The 21,519-nt window shown below is 38.3% G+C and overlaps 2 protein-coding genes across 2 annotated transcripts; one reads left to right on the forward strand and one right to left on the reverse strand.

The window, feature by feature from the left end:
• The first annotated feature begins 1,567 nt into the window (after positions 1-1,567).
• cdh26.2 (cadherin 26, tandem duplicate 2) lies at positions 1,568-12,021 on the forward strand. The gene is made up of 15 exons (XM_073469717.1): positions 1,568-1,621; positions 3,681-3,800; positions 3,903-4,049; positions 4,471-4,615; positions 4,755-4,930; positions 5,075-5,206; positions 5,304-5,486; positions 6,460-6,601; positions 6,689-6,863; positions 6,979-7,121; positions 7,220-7,444; positions 7,553-7,780; positions 8,004-8,128; positions 10,401-10,590; positions 11,957-12,021. Exons 1-15 carry the CDS (start codon positions 1,568-1,570, stop codon positions 12,019-12,021), a joined length of 2,250 nt encoding a protein of 749 aa, XP_073325818.1.
• A 3,855-nt stretch (positions 12,022-15,876) lies between these two features.
• Positions 15,877-18,297, reverse strand: mtg2 (mitochondrial ribosome-associated GTPase 2). The gene is made up of 6 exons (XM_073470290.1): positions 17,837-18,297; positions 17,437-17,584; positions 17,037-17,152; positions 16,720-16,938; positions 16,494-16,632; positions 15,877-16,368 (listed from the first exon to the last, which is right to left on the reverse strand). The coding sequence occupies exons 1-6, from the start codon at positions 18,083-18,085 to the stop codon at positions 15,974-15,976; spliced, it is 1,266 nt and encodes a 421-aa protein (XP_073326391.1). The 5' UTR covers positions 18,086-18,297; the 3' UTR covers positions 15,877-15,973.
• Between the last annotated feature and the right edge of the window lie 3,222 nt (positions 18,298-21,519).

Consider the following 21,519-nt stretch of genomic DNA (forward strand, 5'->3'; position numbering starts at 1 on the left):
GACTTTCTCTTACTTTTTAGGTTTATTTTTATTCTTTACTTTATACTTGATGTTGCGCTTGTGTCTTGCGCTGCTCTATTTTAATTCATCCATTGTTTTTACATTTTTATATAGGGTGTTTATTATCCATTGTTCTTAGTCTTCTTCTGCTTTTATTCCTTGTGCTGGCTTCTTTATCCATACACTACTGCGTATTTTATTGTTATAAAGCACTTTGTAACGTGGGTTTTGACAAGTGCTATGGAAAATACACTCTTTTGTTATTATAATTATAAAATGGAGAGTTGTGTTGGGATACCTGCCAGAGAACATTTTGTGTGGCTTGCCTGTTATTAAAAGGCAACTCGAGTCAAGTTTTATCAGGGTCCAATGGACATGTCTCAACAGCAAACATTTCTAAACAACTGTTGACAGACATGAGCTACACACAAACACAAACACACACACACACACACACACACACACACACACACACACACACACACACACACACACACATACATAAAAAGGTAAGTTTATTACGTATAAGATTAAGATTAGTTTTATTTATCCCACAACGGGGAAATTCACTTGTTACAACAGCTCGAGAGGCAACAGTACAGTAAAAAGTTAAATAGAAAATAAATAGAAACAAAAACAAGAGATTTACAAAAAACAAACAAGTGAGTGGAAAGTGATTGTTCAGGTAGTGCTTGAGTTAAACAGTCTGATGGCTGTGGGGATGAATGATCTCGGTAGCGCTCCTTCTTACACAGTGGGTGTAAGAGTCTGCTGCTGAAAGAGCTGCTCAAGGCTTCCACAGTCTGGTGCAGGGGGTGAGAGGTGTTGTCCATGATTGACATCAGCTTGGCTAACATCCTCCTCTCACCCACCACCTCTATGGAGTCCAGTGGACAGTCCAGGACAGAGCTGGCCCTCCTAACCAGTTTGTTTAGTCTCTTCCTGTCCCTGTCCGTGCTGCTACCTCCCCAGCAGACCACTGCGTAAAGGAGCACTGATGCCACCACAGTGTCATAAAATGTTCGAAGTAACCCCAAAGGACCTCAGTCTCCTCAGCAGATGGAGGCGACTTTGGCCCTTCTTGTACAGGGCATCTGTGTTATCAGTCCAGTCCAGTTTATTGTTAAGGTGAACACCCAGGTATTTGTATTTTGCCAACATCTCTACGTCCAAACCCTGGATGTTCACTGGTGTGATCTGTAGTGTCTTCCTCTGGAAGTTGATTACCATCTCCTTTGTTTTACTGGTGTTTATATGCAGGTGGTTGCATTCACACCAGTTAAGAAAGTCGTTGACGACCCCCCTATATTCCTGTTCGTTCCCCTCAGACACACATCCAACAATGGCTGTATCATCATATACATGTTTCAGTCAGTTGATAACTTCTTTTAAGAAGTTTGTCAAACTTAAAATACAGAAATCTGCATTAACTCAGTAATGTATCAGTTTTGAATGGACATTTCTGTCTCCACTCAACAAGAGAAAGTATTAAGTTAGTCCAACTTGTAAATTTAGTAAGCATCCTTTAAAAGCTGAGTAAGACTGGATTTGCCCGTACTTGCTTGCCATGCCTGCTGCCTGGAAAGTGGAGGGGGAGAAACGGAGGTTGCATCATTTCAGGGTAAATTTACTGGGTGAGTGCTAGTTTTGCTTTGTTTAATTTGCAGCTCCTTATGACTGTTTTAACACAGTGCAAGGGATCTTTTTTTACACAATACTAAAAGCAGGTGTTTTTGTTTTAGAGCATGAGTGCAAGTCATTATGAAATGTTATTTCATCACACACTTTCACAATTGCAAAGTTCAGAGCGGGTCATTTAGAGTCTGCCGTAACTGCTTCTGTCCTGTTTATCCTGACTGAAAAAAGACGCTGTGATGAATTCTGGCGATCAACCATCAAAAAACAGTCACGGTCAAACAGCATTATGAAAGTGCCAGTGCGTCATAATCGTTTCCCCATAAACCTCCCCTGGAAACTTATGGAAATTCATATCATATTACATAAATATTAAAAATGTCATCGTTACATTACTTGATGTATTTTATTATAAATTTTGTCTGTATTTAATAATTATTTACAGTGTATCATAATGCTTTATTCCCTTACGTGGATATTTGTATTTAAAATCAAAGAGTTTGTGTTTCTGCTTTTATACTATGAAAGCACACAGGAGGACCTATCTAAATAAAGATAATCATCGTCAATAAATCCGGTAACATACAGTAACATGAGAAACTGCATTCTCACTATATATTTGTATACTTTGTACACACCCAGCTGCTATGAAGATTTCCTAACTTCCAGGCTGAACCTATAAGAATGATTTAAACGATTAATTAAGACACCTCCCTCTCACAGGTTATTAGTGCCAGACCTGGCATTGGCAAGACATTCATTCAGGTGCATTCCAGGTGGAGTCTCTTATCTAAGGGAGTAACTTCTCACACGCACAATCTGAAAACAAAATGGAGGCGATACACTTCAGTCTCTTTGTGATCCTGGTAAGATTTTTTCTTTCTGGACATAAGTGATATAATACATCTGCACAATGCTAACATGATGATTACTTCTTAGCCTTAGATTCTGAAATGATGTATTGCTTTTAAGAAAACTGCTGTTTCATCCGATCGATTGCAACAAAATGAATGACAGAATGGGAATTCTTTAGTTTTTGTACATGTAACAAAAAAAAAAAGGCACAGGTACAGGTACAGGAAAGATCTCTCCAGACTGTATACTGCTGAAGGATGATTCTAGGCAGAACTAACACCGTACTCAAAGGCAGCTTTGACTATCAGCATGCACTGTTGCTAAAAATATGTTGTTGGTTAGGTGGCAGCCGAATCATTCTGTGATAGAGATTTTATATATGGAGTGCTCTGTTGCTTGGATGAATGGGGCATGTCAGGTCATGCTCGAGGCTAGGACGGAGGTAATTAGATGGAAACATGATATGAACTTTTATTCCATTTCGTTTTCATTTTTACGCTGCAATGCACCATTGAGTAAATTCTCTGCATGTACAGTGGAATTTAGAGAAAGACCCATGGGTTGTTGCTGTCTTTGTCAAAACTGTCAGGCTGTATTGTGATTAATATGTACATTAACACATTTATTTAGAGAGGGTGAAACGATTTTATGTTTTGTTTATTTAGTGGTCTATAAATGTCTTGATTAATGCCTTGATATTTATATAAGTTGACAGAGGTAACTTGATGTGTACCTGCAAATCGTGTAGAAAAGGGGTAGGTTATAAATACAAAATTGGTCACCCAAAAGAAAACTTGCACAGGTATATGACAAGATGTTTTATTCTGATGGTCAAGAAACTAACAGCTAAGACAATTTCAAAATTACAAATTAGATATTCATCAGTAATATTGACAACCAATGCATCAGATGCAGATTACGCCTGTCTACACTTTCCTATTTCTTAACTTGTTTTAATGTTTTTGTTTTAATGGTGTTTTTTAAAAAAAATGCTTTTACTGTAATTGTATGCGCCTGTAAAGCACTTTGAGTTGCCTTGTGTCTGAATTGTGCTATACAAATAAACTTGCCTTGCCTTGCCTAGATGAAATAATAATAATAGTAATAATAATAATAATAATAATAATGATAATAATAATCAATTCTCAAATGTACTTAATCCAATGTAGATAATGCATTTCTTTTTGCAGTGCTTGGGAGTTCACAGGTCATCTTCGGAAATTTTACAGCGACAAAAAAGAAACTGGATCATTGATTCCTTTAAGATTAATGAAGGTTATAAAGGACCTTTTCCATATTCCCTTGGCGTAGTGAGTATTTACTGAGAGTCATGATGCATGTATAGCACGTATGACAAGTTGAAGGAAGATCATTACAAAATTTTGCTGCTGTTCTGAATTTACTCCCTACAGATTAAAATCGAAAAGGACCTGAAAATTTTCAAGATAATGGGTCAAGGTGTTGATAAGGAACCCATAGGCGTATTAGAAATCAACAAATATACGGGGAACATAATTGTCAAAAAGCCAGTGGACTATGAACAATACCGAGTTTTGAAGGTAAGAAGGAATTTACTGAAACAACATTATTACTGTGATCTCCTGAAAAGCATAAAGGATGTGTTTTGTTTGTGTGTGTGTGTGTGTGTGTGTGTGTGTGTGCGCGCGCGCGCCGTTACAGCTATAATTGTGAGAATCAACCTGAATTTTAGACCGTGGGAGTGACAACATCTTGAGTGTTGAATACTTTGGCTCACTTTCAGACAGACCTAGATTTAAAGGATTAAGATATGGTTTTAGAAATTAGGTTAGAATTAGGTATGGCTTACAGTAAGGGTTGGGGTTAGGCTGTGTTGTGTTGTGTGATGATGGTTACGTTAGGGTAAGGGGCCGGGGAATGCATTATGTCAACTAGGTTGCGCAACGTAATAGACGTACTGTGTTTGTTTCATATTCCACAATTCTTTCCTTTCCACTACAGCTAGTGTTTCAGGCCTACAAAACAGAAGAACATGATATAGACATGCAGCTGGGAATTGAGATTCAGATTATCGACGTAAATGACAACGCTCCCAAGTTTGATCACGAAAAGTACAATGTCACCATACACGAGTCAACAAAACAAGGTAACCCACTCATTTTTAACAATTTCCTGATATAATCTTTACCACTACTGTTATGAAATTTCATTTACATTAAATGAAATTGTTGTGGATCTCACCTTGACCAAAAGCAAACCAAAAACTTTTCCTCTGATACTAACAGGCACTGCACTGATTACCATTAGGGCAAGTGATCTTGACACCTATAAGAAGGATGGAAAGTTTGACCTAAAAATAGTCTCCATCCACCCTGAACCACATGATCTGGAGTTCACCTTAGAACACATCAAGGATACTGAAACAGGAACCATTTCATTCAAAGGGTGTCTGGACCATGAGGTGAGAAGACTGAAGGATTGCTTGATAGCATAAATTTAAAATAAATTGTTGTTCTTGGAATTTCAATCTCCTTATACCTAAATAATATAATATGCCAAAATTAAATATGTTTGATTCAAAACGACTATTCTTATAACCAATCAGAGGGCAGCGCAATACACGATTATAGTGGAGGCCAAAGACCGTGGAGAAAAGACACAGCTCTCCAGCTCCTGCACCGTCATAATCAACATAGAAGATGGCAATAACCACCTCCCTGTGATCACAGGACAAAATGTGAGCAATTACTTCTTTCAATTATCTTGAGGAAGGCAATGGCAGTCATTGTCTATAATATAACAGTCTATTTAATTTTCTTTTTTTTTTATCTCAGGGTCCTGGGAGAGTGAAAGAAGGAGAGAAAAATGTTCTTGTTTCACGTCTGCAAGTTTCAGACGAAGACACCAAGGGTACTGACGCCTGGAGAGCGAAATTTCAAATCCATGGAGACACAGACAACAACTTCAAAATCACAACTGATCCTGAGACAAACGAGGGGCTACTGTATGTGGAAAAGGTATTTTGTTTGTGACCGAACATACATGTTTTTTCAAGCTACAGTCCAATAATTATTTTGTGATAACACACACATGCATATATATATATATATTTCACCACCACAAGCTCTTAGAACCTCGGTGCAGATATCATTTTCATAAACCAGTTTAACAGAAAAAAAATTGCTCTCAAACTTGTTATTTGTACTAGTCTATTAATTTCCTAAACTTAACCCTAAAATAGTGAGGGAAAGCTACACTGGCGGCAACAATATAAATAGACAAATTCTCAAAACTATGCTGCTCTGCTACTCCTTGCAATTTGCATTTGGCGTTTAAGAGTTTTGGGGCATTTCCATCAGTTTGGGATTTTTGCCCGAAGACTGAACTTAGTAGCATTGGGTGGAGAATTTTGCTGGGTGTGTTTGGCACACGTATCAGTAGCTTTGTGCATTCTGGCACTACTCTGGTGTCGAAGCCATATTTTATGCATGATTTATCGCTTGCCGTTTGAAAACACCAATCAAAGTCAGACGCCAACACTTTGGTTTGGCCAGCTGCCAACCGAAAGTGTTGACAATCACACATACCCCTGAATGTTATGTTTGGTTGTTTAATAAAAAATAATGATTTGAACTTATGTGTGTACTGGGTTAAGGAGTGGCAGTATCTATCCTAGCTGCATGTAGATCATGAAAATGAGTAATGACTGATGATGTTATCAGTCACTACTCATTTTCATCCAAATATGCCAGGGAGCAAGTGCCTGGGTCTACCCCTTTGTAAGAGGTCTCCTAAAATAAGCTCCTGAAGCATCATGTTTTTATTTCCAACAGAGAAAGGCCCATGGCTGTGATGAATACATCTTTCTCTTTCTCACACTACCATTGTGTTAGGAACTTAATAGATCATAAAACGCTATGTGAAGTATGATGTGAAGTTGCATTAAAGCATGGATTTCAAACCAACATTTGGTCTTAACTTCTTTGACAGTCTCTGGACTATGAAGACGGTTCTCTGAAGAATGTGACAATTACTGTAGAGAACAAAATCCCCTTCCACTTATGCAAAGTGGAGAGTCGCAGCTCTACTGGTTTGTGGAAAGTAGTCACAACTGGTGCAGCTGGTGCTGGTGGTGTTGCAGTTACTACAGCCGGTGGAGATGGTGCTGGTGGTGTTGCAGTTGCTACAGCCGGTGGAGATGGTGGTGTGACTGGGACAGGGATGCTAACTCTGTCCAGCCGCCTGGTGACAGTGGCTGTGGAGGATGTCAATGAGGCTCCATTCTTCGACAAATCTCCAAAAACAGTTACACTGAGGGAGAATGTTGGAGCAGGACACTATCTGGAGACATTCACAGCTAAAGACCCTGACATTGCCAGCGCAAATAAATTTATGTAAGTCATGAAGATGCTAGCTACATGTCCATCTTACAGGACTACAACATCTTATGTTAGTATGTCGATAGATAATTTGAAAATGTCTAACACTGCACATATGTGTGTCTTTCAGATACCGAATAGGATACGATCCAGCGGGTTGGGTCAAACTGGACCCTGCAACAGGAAAAATAACCACAAAAGGGTCCTTGGACCGAGAGTCAAAATTTGTGAAAAACAACATGTATAATGTCACAATACTTGCTATTGACGATGGTATGACCTGGAGCTGTTTATACATTCTGTGCATACTATTAATCACATTTTATTAATCACGTTACTGATACTGTACAACATGTGTTCTTGGTCCCCAGGCAAACCTCAAATGACAGGTACTGCAACCCTCAACATCAATGTTATCGATGAGAATGACAATTCTCCAACCGTGAATGTAAGTAAAGTTGACATGTGCCAATTGGATGGAGCCTTTAGAACCAACATCACTGCCTTTGACTTGGATGACGAGCCCTACGGTGGACCTTTCAGGTTCAGACTCCTTGGAGAGAATGAGGGCAAGTGGAAGCTTGAACCTCGTGGAAGTAGTCAAGGTCAGGCTCTAAATGTTACTGCTATGAAATCAACCTCTCACTCTGGCTTATATGTCACAATTATTTTTCATGATATGACAATTTGTTTTGGATTTACAGTGTACTCAGTCAACCTGGTGAAAGAGAGCACAGTTCATTCAGGGATATTTCAGTTGATGCTCGAAGTATCTGACCTTCAGCACAAGGCCACTGTCCACAACTTGACAGTTACTGTGTGTCAGTGTTTAAACCAAGCAATGCCAGATTGTAGCATCCGCAAAGCTTCTGGGTCGACTGTGGGAGGAGGCGCGATTGGGATTGCTTTTTTTGGTTTACTACTGCTTGCAGGTAAGATATATTCCCAACACACTTTGATCATTGTGCACAATATCACATTTTTTTCCCCTTCAATTTTCACAGATATACATTATCTTTTATGTTGAGCGTATAAAATAAAGATAAAATAACAATAGTTTCATATTTTCATCATGAGCCTTCCTTAAAAAGATAAATAGCCCCATTAACGACACAATGTATGATTTGATCATCTTCTGTGGTCTTTCTATCTAAGGTCTGCTGCTTTTGGCTTTTCTGGTGTCCTGTCAGCGAGAGATACCAATATTTCCAGAGGAACCAGATGGTTCAAATCAACATATAATGGAGTGCAACACTGAAATACCAGGAACTGACTGCTCAGTAAATACTTTTATTACAAAATTGCCTGTATTTGATAATTACTATAGGCTAATACAAAGACAAACACAGTTTTATTTCCATCACTCCACTGACTAACATTCATTTCTTGGAGACGTAACCCCTCATCCTAACCTTAATCTAAACCTAGCCCAAGACTTGTACACAAAAATCTATGATTTGCATCTTTAAATGATTATGTTGTTGTTTTTAATTTTCTCCAAGTTGAATTTAAAGTGTAAAATTAGATGTGCTAGGGCTTATTGACATAAAAATATATATACATATGTATATATATATATATATATTTATTTATCTATTTTAGTAATTGCCATAAGCAATGTCATTTTGCTTTCCTAAATCCTACAGCTGTAGTATTGTACACACTAAAATAATTGTGACTTGGTGCTGTAAAGACTGATTCTGCATTCAAATTTTCCACAGGTGTTTATTAAGCCAGTGTACGAAGTAAAAGGTCAGGAACCAATCCAAAAAATACCTCCAGTTCAAGTGATTGTAAGTGCTGAAAAATATACAGTCATTTTGGCATTATAAAATACCTTTTTTTCCCCAGTTCATTACATGTGATCATGACTTGACTTAAAAATGCCTTTTTTTTGCAGAACATTGGCAACACTGCGATGTTGGAATCAGCCAATTCAGATCTCAACGTGTCTCTAACTGACCAAAGGCAAAGGGACAATCGGAAATGGGTATGGGTTATATATTTATTTTGTCAAAAATTGCACCCTGCTGATCCTACTAACAAGTACTGTCTGTGTACTGTATCCACAGCCTGATATAGCTTATCCCCCTTTGCCATAGAACTCCATTGTTCATATCTAATATTCAACACTGCACTGAGAAGCATGCTCTGCCACTACAATGCACACGGGCACCTTGCTGGTGAATACTCACAGCACACCAAACCCCAACTGAAATTAGTCTTAAATAAATGATTTACTGTTTACTACTGTTCATGTATGTTTGCTACAGTACCCTGCTGTTCTAGTGAACCTTTGGATTTTTCAAAATGACAGCACATATTCATGAAAGATTTGAAACATTTTTTATTTATATTTTCATTCAGAATACGTGAGCCTGGGCTTAATTTACAGATTGGGCTAGGAAAGTCAAAAAGACAGACTAACACACTCTTGGCTTTGGTGTTTTCCTTTGTTGACAACCAGAAAAATATGGAATAAATTGCCAGCCTTATTCTAACAAATGGACACTAATGAAAATTATTTTATAAGTAGGTGGTTTGTCATGGTATGACATTAATTATATTTGCTTTCCTCAGCAACAAACTGTAAATCTGAGATCACAAGACCAGTACCTGGGCTTCGGGGGACAACATTTCTCACGACGGGATGGGTTGCGCTGGGTACTGATATTACTATTATCATTATTGTTGTTGTTGTTGTTATAATTATTTTTATTATTACTATTAAATCTGAGTAATACTGAGAAATTTGAAGAAAGCTGCCGTTTTGGTACCATATTAACCACTGAAATGTTTGAATTTCTAGTCAACAGGTACATCATCAACCATAAGAACAAATCAGAGCAGAAACTCATTTATGCGCAAGGTACTACAATCTACACTACTATGAGCCCTTTTCCTGTTTAATTTTTCATTATCTAATGTTTTTATATCCATTGTGTTAAAACATACTACAAGGAACTTTCAACTGGTTATCAAACTGCCTCAATTTAACAATGATGCCTCCATATGGCCTACATGCAAGACCATCAGCAAGAAGACTGGCTATTTCTGCATAGTTATTATAGTTATTCTTATGCCTGCCGTTGGGTAGGATTCCAACTTATTCGGGTTGGATAAGTAAAACTTTGTTTCCAAATGGTCATATTACATTTATTAATCTTACATAGCTACAAATAGATACAGACCCTCATCTCCATGCAACAGCATTGTTTAAGAAAGAAAAATTGTGTCAAAAATACATTGCATCTTTCTTTCACTTGCTCCTTGTAGCAGCTTTAACTATGAAATGTTATAGTAGACTTCTGATGTTATTTACTGAATAACTAAAAAACATACAACTAACTGCTTCTTAATTTCCCAGATGAAAGCCATGAAATATACTACAGAATATGAAATCGGTGTCCACCGTGAATTTCTGTCCCAAGCACTATATACGGTAATGACAGAATTTAATCAACCCTACCAAGCTAGAGTAAGTTTGTTTCTTTCTTTAAAAAAAAAAATTAAAAACTTCTCATTTTCTTTTTTCCCCTCTGTATAATGTAGAAGATGCTCAATCTTCAGACACTCGAAGAGGAGCTGGGTGATTATGATCCTCATGTGTATGCTGATGAGGAAGACACAGAGACCAGAACTCAGCTTGATGCCATCTCCATGTCTGACTTCACCTTTGAAGCCGACTGGGACCAGAAGTTGGATTTCAAGTTCAGAACTCTGGCCTCAATCTGCATGCCATGTGAAAGCACTGCCTACAGTGCAAAAACCTCCTACGTGACAGAGAACCTTGAGACAGCGACTCAGCTCCAAATGGAAAGCCAAAACTCTACCATGAACACTCTATCACACATCTATCAATTGGATGATTCGCATTATCTTTCTGGTGACTCACACCTAGTCATTCCACCTTTGAGCAACACTGAAAGGGTTTGTTTCTCTTCTGTAGATGCTGTGTCTGTCAACGATTGGCAAGAAAAACAAATTTTTGTCTGTGAAAGTTCTTCGTTAACACCAGGCACACATTACCACTGATCATTGGTCATGTTACACAAACCATCAGATTGTCTACTTTGTGATGTATGCACATATGTTACATCTATTTGGGTTTGACGAGTGTTTACGTTTTGGTATGTTTTTCATTTTGTATATTTTCTATTGTATGCAACAGCACTACCTTTCTTGACTAAGATTATTTTTGGACGTTTAGGCTTTCTTATTTCATACAAGCAATGGTGATGGTGGATAAGGAATTGGCCACTGATCTTTAATCACTAGACAGAATTAAATGGCTCTGGTAAATGGTATATAACTGGACTAAACTGGGAATATCTTGGGCATCTCTATTGCGATACTTTTAGACTAACTGCGTCTGACTTTGAACACACAGGGCTCATCAGAAGCCATGAATAAAAATCTGTATGTTCAAAGGTGCCCTAACAGGGACCGCATTGTCTAGAAGGCACAAAGAGTAATAAAAGCACAGAGAGTAAGAGAAAGACACACATCTCATCAGGCAACCTCAGTGGAAAAATTGCTTTGGCCTCTGATTTCCTGCAGAAGTCCATGTCAATAATTAATGTGATCACTGTGTTGAAACTGTATTCCATGACATGACAGACAGTTCAGTGTTCAGCAGCTGTAGAGACTTAAAAAAGACGATACAAATCAAGGGTGAGGGTTAATGCATGATTACATAGAAGGGTGTGTAGTGTGGCAGAGTCATGGTATGAGAAGATGGAATCTTGTAACACAGCACTTATAATGAAGACCGGGTATTGTGGGAACGGTTGAGTTAAGTCAAAACTTTATATAAAGCACTTAAAGGGTCAATGTGGTGTATTTATAAAATTAAAAAAAAAAAGTTTTTTAGCCTTTTCTAAAATATAGTTAAGCTTGTCATTTACTCACTGAGTCCATTAGAAATGCTGTTAATGTTTTTTAGGGGGCAAAAAAATGTGTAAATGTCAGATATACAGGGGTGTGTCATTGTGTCAATAAAGCACTTCCATGGAAGCTTGATAATTACTGTTCCAGCATCACAACTTCACAGCAGTTCCAGTGAACTGCAAACAGCTTGACAAACTGGTTTTGTGTTGTTGTTTTAGGTGTGGGTTTGGGTGTGTGCGTCATGCATGAGTCTCTGTGTGAGTACATCGCCACACGTTTATGACATAAAAAACATAACAAACAATTTTCCGCATAACTAAAGATTCAGAGGAAGACGTGTTTATTTCACTAACATTAAATGGTTGGCATATAAAATATATAATGATTAGAAGCTGCACGAATCAGAAGTGATTTTGTTACTTCGTAAACTTTCTAAAAGTGCATATATCCAAAGCCATTTACTGTAGACATGAAGATATGCCTTCTCATAAACATATATCTATATATATTTACATTTTAATATGTTAAATACAGATATTAATATATATATATATATATATATATATATATATATATATATATATATATATATATATATATATATATATATATATATATAATTAAGGTGCTCTAACTAGGAGTGACCTTATGAATTCACCAATCTGGAAAAACGAGGTATTCACAGTGAATATGTTGCTCACCTATTTTTTGAGTAATTTCTTGAACCTGATTTAGGTTTAAATTCATGCTCATGGCTGCAAACATAGCTAAAATTATTATTATTATTATGAAGGGTAATTAATTGTTTCAAAATTATCGTGGAAAGATTGGTATATATGAACTGTCCTGGGTCACAAAAACAATATGGAATTCCTTATGTACTGTGTTTCTAATAACTAAAATGTTTGGATGTTTCTCTCATGGTGTGGGCCTCTCTGAATGATATCCAAACCTCATTTAGTTATAGCTGCACCAACACTGGAAGCAAAAAAAAATGTAATAGTGTAGGGGTCTCAATGATGTGATAAATCACTGCAATCTTTGCTCCAGTAAATACAGTATGTGTGGTTTACTTGGGGCTGCAGCCAGCCAGGAGGATCCAGAGGTACGCAGACAGGACACTGGGCTGGAGCTGCTGTTCTACCTGGAAGCCTTTACGAGGAAAGTCCCAAATTGTCTTCATCACAACTGGACAAGGAAGCTGTAAGAAAAATAAATAAATAAATAAATAAATGAAATAAAAGACAAGAGCCCAGGCATTGATTAGCATATAACAGCTAACAGCAGACCATTTTGATCACACACAGTGATGACATTAAAAGATGAGTGACAGAAAGCAGCAAGCACGTAACAGATGAGATCAGAGGCTGTGCTGACATTTGGGTGAGGATATTCAAAGGGAAGAAGTCAGATTTGAGTGTGTGAGCTCTACCTCATCAGGCCAGTGACGCACAAAGATGGCATAAACCCCTCCGCTCCATGTAGGACTGCTGCACAGAGATCACCCTGGAGACTGTGGTGGAGGTGGAAAATATGACAACTGCTAACTGAACAAACAAAGCTGAAAAATGAGAAAGCATCTATTTGTGAAGTCAGGACAATTATAATAATTAAACATGACTTTTAGTGTATGGCAGGTGGTTATATTCTACTGCTTCGTTTGATATGAAAAATGCTATATCACTAATTAACAGGCACAGCTACAGATCTCCCACCTGGAGCTTTCTTCTCCTCAAGGACACTTTGGGATGAGCGAATATTCTCTCCAGTGTATTTTGCTTCAGACTTCAGAGCACAATGTTCCTCCTGGGATCCCCATCCTGAGAAATGCTCAAAATGGATCATGGAAATGGGATCATTTTGAACTCAAGTTGAGTCTGTTTAAAGAGGAATCAGTCATGTAGTCGTGATCAGATGCTTCAGGGTTTGTTTGGGGTCTTGTTTTGACTGACGTTAGTGCTGTGTGTTGTTTGCGTTTTCCTGCTGAGTTGTGTTTCCTTCCATGGCGGTTGCAGACTAGCTTAGACTATACAAATGTTGTGGTATATGGCACTGGTCCATGCTACTAACTACCAGAAAAGAGGGATATGCTCTCACTGACCTCTGGTCTGGAGCTGCGAGGTGCAGAGAGAGGGGAGCATCCTTCCAAACAGAGAGCAGCTGACCTCTCGGCAACCTGCAGGTTATGATATCCCAGACAACAAATATGTATGCTACTGTAAACAAAAAATATATTATATCAGTTGGAATAATTCATTCACTAGTAGTAACTTCAACACAACTGCCACAATAAATGTTAGCAAAGTATGGATTTGTTGAATCTATGCATTTCTTTATGCTGCGACATAATGCTTCTATAAGTTCAGGTCTCAATTTTATGTTGTGACAACCCTGTGCTTCAGGTCTGCTGATGTTTAGGCACAAAAACCAATTGGTTAGGGTTAGGAAAAGATCATGTTTTGGATTAAAATAGTTTTTTTGTCACCACAAACAAGGTTGGAAATTGTCCCGAGGTCTCCTTAAATATCCAGTGGTTTCACACTTACCAATGTTCAAATGCAGGGCAGCCCCCACACCTAGCTGTGACTCCACCACCATCCCCTCAAAGTCATGTCATAAACATGTAGCTAATGTTAACATGATAAGACACACTGTGAAATTTTCAATATGGTATGTATGACAAATGTTACAAATGTCAATGTGTTAGTGGCTTGCTAAAATGGCAACTGCCAACATTTTATTCTGGTGACTGGGCTAACTGTTAGCTTACCAACAGAGAATTATAATGTTACCCTGAAGTAACGTCATACTGAAGCTAAAGACATAATTATACTAATAAGTACACAAACATCTCTGCCATATGACAGTCCATCCATACTTTTTTTCCAAACAACGGTGCTGACAAAAGTTGTCCCACAGGATTCTGGCCCATTTCTCACTCTTTTTGTCCATTCCTCTCACGTTCTGAGCTGTGAAGTCAGGGAGGGATATTTCATAATCATAAGCCACACTCCAAAAATCAAACTAAACTTGATGCAAGAGCAGCTCGCTTTAGTATTAATTGCATCCCAATGCAGTTTCATGTGAAAGCACAAAGCACAGCACTTGTCACAATATCAGTGAAGCTGATCACTGATCAGTCATGTAAAGCAATAGAAAAAACAGTATGTGACAGCAGCAGTTCACAACAGTGGCTTTCCACTCAAGCTTTAACCTCTTCAGCATAAAGGTACAGCAGTTCAAGCCATTTATACATCTATTTATCTGATGTGTATCCAAAATGTATGAACCATTTCTTCTGATAGCTGTTTAATATTAGTTTAACCAGTCTAATCAGAAAGCAGTACAACACTGACTATTCTATCATTCTTTTGTTAGTTTGAGCAGAAGCAGTACCTATTAAATATCCAAAACCTGCTGCAGACACAACAGTGACAAGAGGTCAGACAGCAGTTTTGACTCACCTTACTCCTGTTGTTATTCAGCCTTGAAGGAAACATCTCCCTCGACCCTCTGGATTGACAGCAAATGCACAATCATAACAGTTTGCTTCTGATTTGCGTATCTACCAACTTACTGCATTCATTTCAATGTTCAGTTTTCTCCTATTACTTTAATAAGCAAGATTAGCTGAATTACTCTACAGGCACTGATTGGATAAGGGACATCAAACCTCACCAATGTCATTATTTGGACTCTACAGAGCTTTATTTACTAAACGTCTTAATTGAAAATGACACATGCCCTCTGCTGGTTCATTAAGGAATTGTTTACTCTCATTGCCAACCTATAGCCCTGATCCTTATCATGCTGTGGGGTTTCCCCAGTGAATTTCAATGTCCAGACCTTTTCTCAAAATAATCCTTAATCTCTTTATGCACCGAAATGTACTTTAATTAACTGAATTTTAATGATTTGTCTTAATAAATTGACTAAAGACAGGCATTTGTTAATCCTAACACGTACAAGTGTAAATCTACTGTCTATTCCAAAATGTAATGTCACCATCATCCAAAGCTGAACATGTTAAGCATCATAAAGCTGTTATAAGTTAAAATAAAGGTTTCAATAAATCCAAAAAATATTTCTGTGTATTTAGCAATATGCTGCAAGTCACTAAAATGAGATAAACATTGGATTTTGTTTCATTTATATATTTATTAAGAAATTTAAACACATTCACTATCTGCTAGTATAAAAAGACATAATAGAAAGTACAGCAAGAGGCAATGTTGCTACCACCTTGTGGGTTTCCTTTCCCCATTGTCTTCTCCTTGGAGGTAGCCATCATACAGCTCTCTGAGGTGAAGAATGAGTTCCTCTGTATTCTGTCCCGTGAGAGCTGACACGGGAATGACCCGATGCGTAACGAGGCCCTTTAGAGTCCCCAGCTTCTCCTGGGCCTCAGGTAGGTCCATTTTGTTGGCTATGATGGCCTGAGGCCGCTTGGAGAGACCAGGCTCATACTGGTCTAATTCATAGCGCAAGTGCTGGAGCTGGGTCCAGGGCTCCGGAGTCGACAGGTCCAGAACAAAGAGAAGGAAACGACAGCGCTCTATGTGACGCAAAAAAGAGATGCCCAGGCCTCGATTTAGATGGGCTCCTCGAATGATGCCTGGGATGTCAGCAACTACAGTCACAAGGATAAAAGTGGAAAATTATCCAGAGCAAGGTCGTATCAAAACTTTATTATAATGTTGTTAAACAATAATAAAAATTCCATAATATATTATTGGTTTGCTCAAAATCAACTACCTGCCACTTGCTCGTGATCCCTGTAGTTGACAATTCCCACATGTGGGTTCAGTGTTGTGAAGGGGTAAGCAGCCACAGCAGGTCTGGCATTGGAGATGGCTCTCAACAAAGATGATTTCCCGGCATTAGGAAACCCCACCTGATGGCATAAAGATAACTGTTACATCTGTGGTGTTGAAAAGCGATACACCAATGCTATTTTCAAACATAAGCAGCTTCTTCTCACCAGTCCAGCATGGGCCATGGTGCGGAGCTCCAGCTGAAGGACCCTCTCCTGGCCCTGCATTCCTGGGGTTGCCATCATCGGAGCCCGGTTCTCATTGGACAGATAAAATCTATTCCCCTTCCCACCTGCCCCTCCAAAAACAGCCATGTACTCCTGGCCATGCTCAGAAAGGTCCACAACTGCCTTTCCCTGTTCCTTCACCACAGTGCCCAATGGTACCTTTAAGAGAAAAAAAAGGAAAGGTTAGGTAGTAGGTTGGTGATGAAAACAGGACCAAAGTAAAAATAGATTACATGAAATGTAATGCATGGACTCACAGAAATATATTTTGGGCCGCCATTCCTGCCATAACAGTTCTTGCTGCCTCCTGATTGGCCATCTTCTCCATTGTAAACTGGATATATTTGCGCCAACGATTTGACAAACCGGTCAGCTGAAAGCATGCAAAAATAAAGGATGTAGAAGCCGTTTGGCGTGATGCAGCAGAATCGAGCTCTGTCGAAGACCGTGTTGACATGACACCTTCTTAAAACAAATTCTTGGTCAAAACCTGCCAAATTATTTCAGATTTTTTACAAAGTCTAACTATGTTCCAGCTAGTAGGGTGGGCAGTCCTCAATTTTAACATAATTTATGTTAATGGCTATTGCAGGATATATATGGCAAACAGACTAGAGTCAGTATACATTTCTTGAACCAAACAGAAACCCAACTTACCTTTTATAATAATGCTTCCTCCATCACCTCCATTCCCTCCATCCGGTCCACCCCACTCCTTTCGGGGCTCACTGTGAAAGCTGCAGGCCCCTTTACCTCCTGACCCTGCCACCAGCTTCACATTGCGGTGGTCTACAAAGTGCTTGGTCTATGGGCCAAACCAAGAATATTTATTTTTATTTACATCACTATTTATGACAAATATTGTTGAATACCTCTTTGATAATCTTTTTTCATTTTCTGAATATGTCTCCAAAGCATGGGATATAAGGACAGTAACATACAATAGATTAACTCCTCTCTTTTTGGACTGAAGACTGTATTTGCAGACTTGTGAACTGAATCAAATATACAGAGTTTGGCACTAATGGATGCAGGTGTAGTTTGTATTGACACACACCAGCTTCTTCTCGGACAGCTCCGTCTTCTTGGTGTTTCCTCGGACTTTGGCACACAGCACACAGGAGGTGCCGACACCTCTGACACCACCACCGGTGACTTTCCGCCTCCAGGCTGCCGGTACTGAAGAACAACTGGGACTGAACGAACTCAACTCGTTTCTTCTCACCTCTTGTCCTAGCGTGTATCCCAAAAATATGTCTGGAGAAAGCCAGCGAGGGCTTTTAACTCTCGTCAAAGTCGCCAACATTGCAACGTAAATAAAGCCAACGACGGTTTGACAATGTCACCTCGACCGTTTGCTTCAACACATCTCAACACACGTCACTGTTAGTACGCAAAAGGGTATTCTGTCGAGGAAATAACTACTAGACAGCTGGTAAGGTTATAATATCAAGTCATGGTGGACATACATTACTTGGATAATCGTGTAGGTATGTCCAGATCTACATTAAGTTCGTACTACTCAGCTCCATGCTGACAGGCAGCCCTAACAATACGGAAGCCGTGAAGGGACAGTGTGGAAACGCGATTGCCAGTTGCAGTAGCTTTGCTGCTGCGTTTTGGTCCTCTAGCGCCATCTTGTGTCCTGGAATGTGTGTTCAAGAAAAGAAAAGAAAAGAAAAGAAAAGAAACTTTTTTTAATTGACCTATTTCTGTATTACTTCATATAAGTTTGCAAAGTTTGAACACTTCTCAGGGGCAAATGTGCCAATGTCTACACTGATTAAGTTGACATTAACATTGAAACTTGGACTTAGTCATTGTTTTGATGACTTGCAACTTCACTTCACAATAGGACTCATGACTTGAGTTAACCCGATGACAGGCATAATGACTCAACTTGTCTGTGTTCATATCTTCAGTATCTTTCGGTGACTTGACAGGGCTTGACTTGACACAACCTGTGACTTGATGTGCCTGAGAGCAAATGACTTGGGACTAGTTCGAGACTTAGACCAAATGATTTGATTAACATGTCTAGTTACAACCCATCACAGTTTATAGGAATACAATACTAAAAGTGTGGTTGTTGTCCATACTATAACCATGCTCAGTATACTACTACTACTACTAATAATAATAATAATAATAATGATAATAATGAAAAGAAGAAGATGCAGAAGAATAAGTAATAATTTTCATTCTGATCCATAATAAATACACAAAATACAGACATACAAAAGGTGAATGTCAGTTTATTTTTATATAACAAACAGTAACAAAAGACAGCAGAAAAGATCAGGCAATGCAGTCTTACAATAGATAACTACATAACATTCATATTTGGATTATACACACCAAACTCTCACTCACTCTTTCTCTCTCCCTCTCTTTCTATTACACACTCACACACACACACACACACACGCACACACACACACACACACACACACACACACACACACACACACACACACACACACACACAAACACACACACACACGAACAAACAAGGTGCACCACCCACATCAGTGATGGCACACTACACAGAACTGGAAAAGATGTGTCATACATGTTCAGTTCACACTTAAATGAAACACTGATACAAATTCAATGTAGTATAGTGAATCCTGTGATTGTCACTGTTGAGTGGTACATAGTTATTTAGCTGTTTGACAGCCAGGTATCTCGCATTCTTGATTAACCCTGCAAAATGACTGCAAATATTGATTTACTTTACCCCTCTGAGTTAAGTTGAGTTACTTCAGGATATACTGCAAAGATGGACCCTTATAATCCGTATTACTGCTCAAACTGTAAGAAACAGTGCTTAGTGAAATGATGATGTTGTCTGACTCATTTTAAATAAATAAATCAATAAATAAACAACATAATATAGTATATATTAGATAGATAGATAGATAGATAGATAGATAGATAACATAAATACAGTAAATATGTAAAATAAGGCAAGTGTGCTTATGACATGTACACTTATCTAAAAATTTCCCTCCTACATCTCTTTAACACTTTAACACTTTCACTATTAACAGTATTTGGCAACACTTTATAATAAGCATAATGAATACATTTATAGTATATTAAACATTAGTCAATAGTTATATCACTGTCAACAAACAAAAATGCTTCATTAACTATTTATAAAGCAATTGTTTGTTTGTAAAGTTGCAACTGATGTTTTGTTTTGTAAATAGTTAATAAATACTGTGTAGTCCATCTACAAACATTATTTGGATGGCCGTAATCAAATTGCAACTGAATGATGAACTTCCTCAAAAACAGACCCCAGACAGTTCGGACTGGCGGTCACACGTCCTCCTGTCCACCCTCCTCTTCTCACTGTACACCCATGACTGCACTCCCAAGTATAGGGACGACACCACCATTGTCAGCCACATTACAAACAACAATGAGAGGTGTGTGCAATCCACTGCACACCGTCAGCAAAATCCAGGAGCTGATTGTTGATTTTAGAAAAAAAAGGAGGTGAAGACACACACCCCTGTCTACATCAGTGGAGGTGAGGAGGAGCATACAGCATTTCATTGTTTAACAGTCAAATAACTATTAAGTAAATATTAATTATGTATATTTTTCCTATTATTGATGGTTATTATAAAGTGTTACCCAGTATTTTCTCCATCTAATACAAAGTGTGATGGTACAGGTTTTCACTAAAAAAAGGACACGTGAGCTTGTGTCGGTGATGAAAGATTTCACATCACTCGTCCACAAGTCACGGAGATACAGAAAATAATTTTCTTAAATATGACTTGTCAGTTAAAACCTGCAGCATACCATGTAACAACATTAGACAAACCAACAGTTGTCTTTGCCACCATTGAAACTACAGATAAAGACATACAGGGTGAGTTCACCATGACAACCAATCTCAACATGACTGACTGAGTGTATTGCACTTAATGAAGTCGAGGTGCGGGACCCGTTACTGCTCTGTTTCTGTGTTGCTTTGGCTTTTTGAGGATCATTTGTTAAAAACAGCCTGAATTGCACTACAATACAAAATATCAGACAATACATACACTGTCACTGCAAAATAAAGTGCGAACAAAGTGGCGATATGTTTTTTTTTTAAGTAAAATCATTACTGATTGGCAACAGAGTAGTGTGACCCCTCATAACTCTGCACAATGCACGATATGTCTGTGCGTACCAATGCCACTGAAAATATAGTGTCAAAAATACTACCACGATGTATGATTATCATGGACAATGATACACACTTTTAAGTCTGGATCAGTCAGCTACCTATTGTGGCTATTACTTCAGTAAGACATATGTAGAGAGTGAACACACATAATGTTAGACCACACAGCAACACATCACAGTTTGACTAACACAGACAAACCCCCTGATCGAGTCAGGTTTAAGGACCAATGTTTTACCTTCATAAAATTAACCTCCCTTGTCGTACGATACAACAGTGTTTCAGCTAGGAATGAAAGGATGAGCTGGGCCTAGCCTATAAAATAAACATCAAGGAACATTTCCTTCAAAGCTAATTTGCTTTTTATAGCCAAAGTCAAAACCATGGACCTGCTCTGTGCATAAAAAGAAGAATGAAAAAGAGACTTGTAAAAATAAAACAAACAATAAAAGTCAAGTTCAGGATGAAGACAAGTGAAAAGCAAAGACAGAAAATAAAGAGAAGGATACAAGGAACATTCTCAGACTCGTCTAATAACTTTACAGCTCCTT

Source organism: Pagrus major, chromosome 7 (assembly GCF_040436345.1).
Source record: "Pagrus major chromosome 7, Pma_NU_1.0".
Lineage (NCBI taxonomy): Eukaryota > Metazoa > Chordata > Actinopteri > Spariformes > Sparidae > Pagrus > Pagrus major.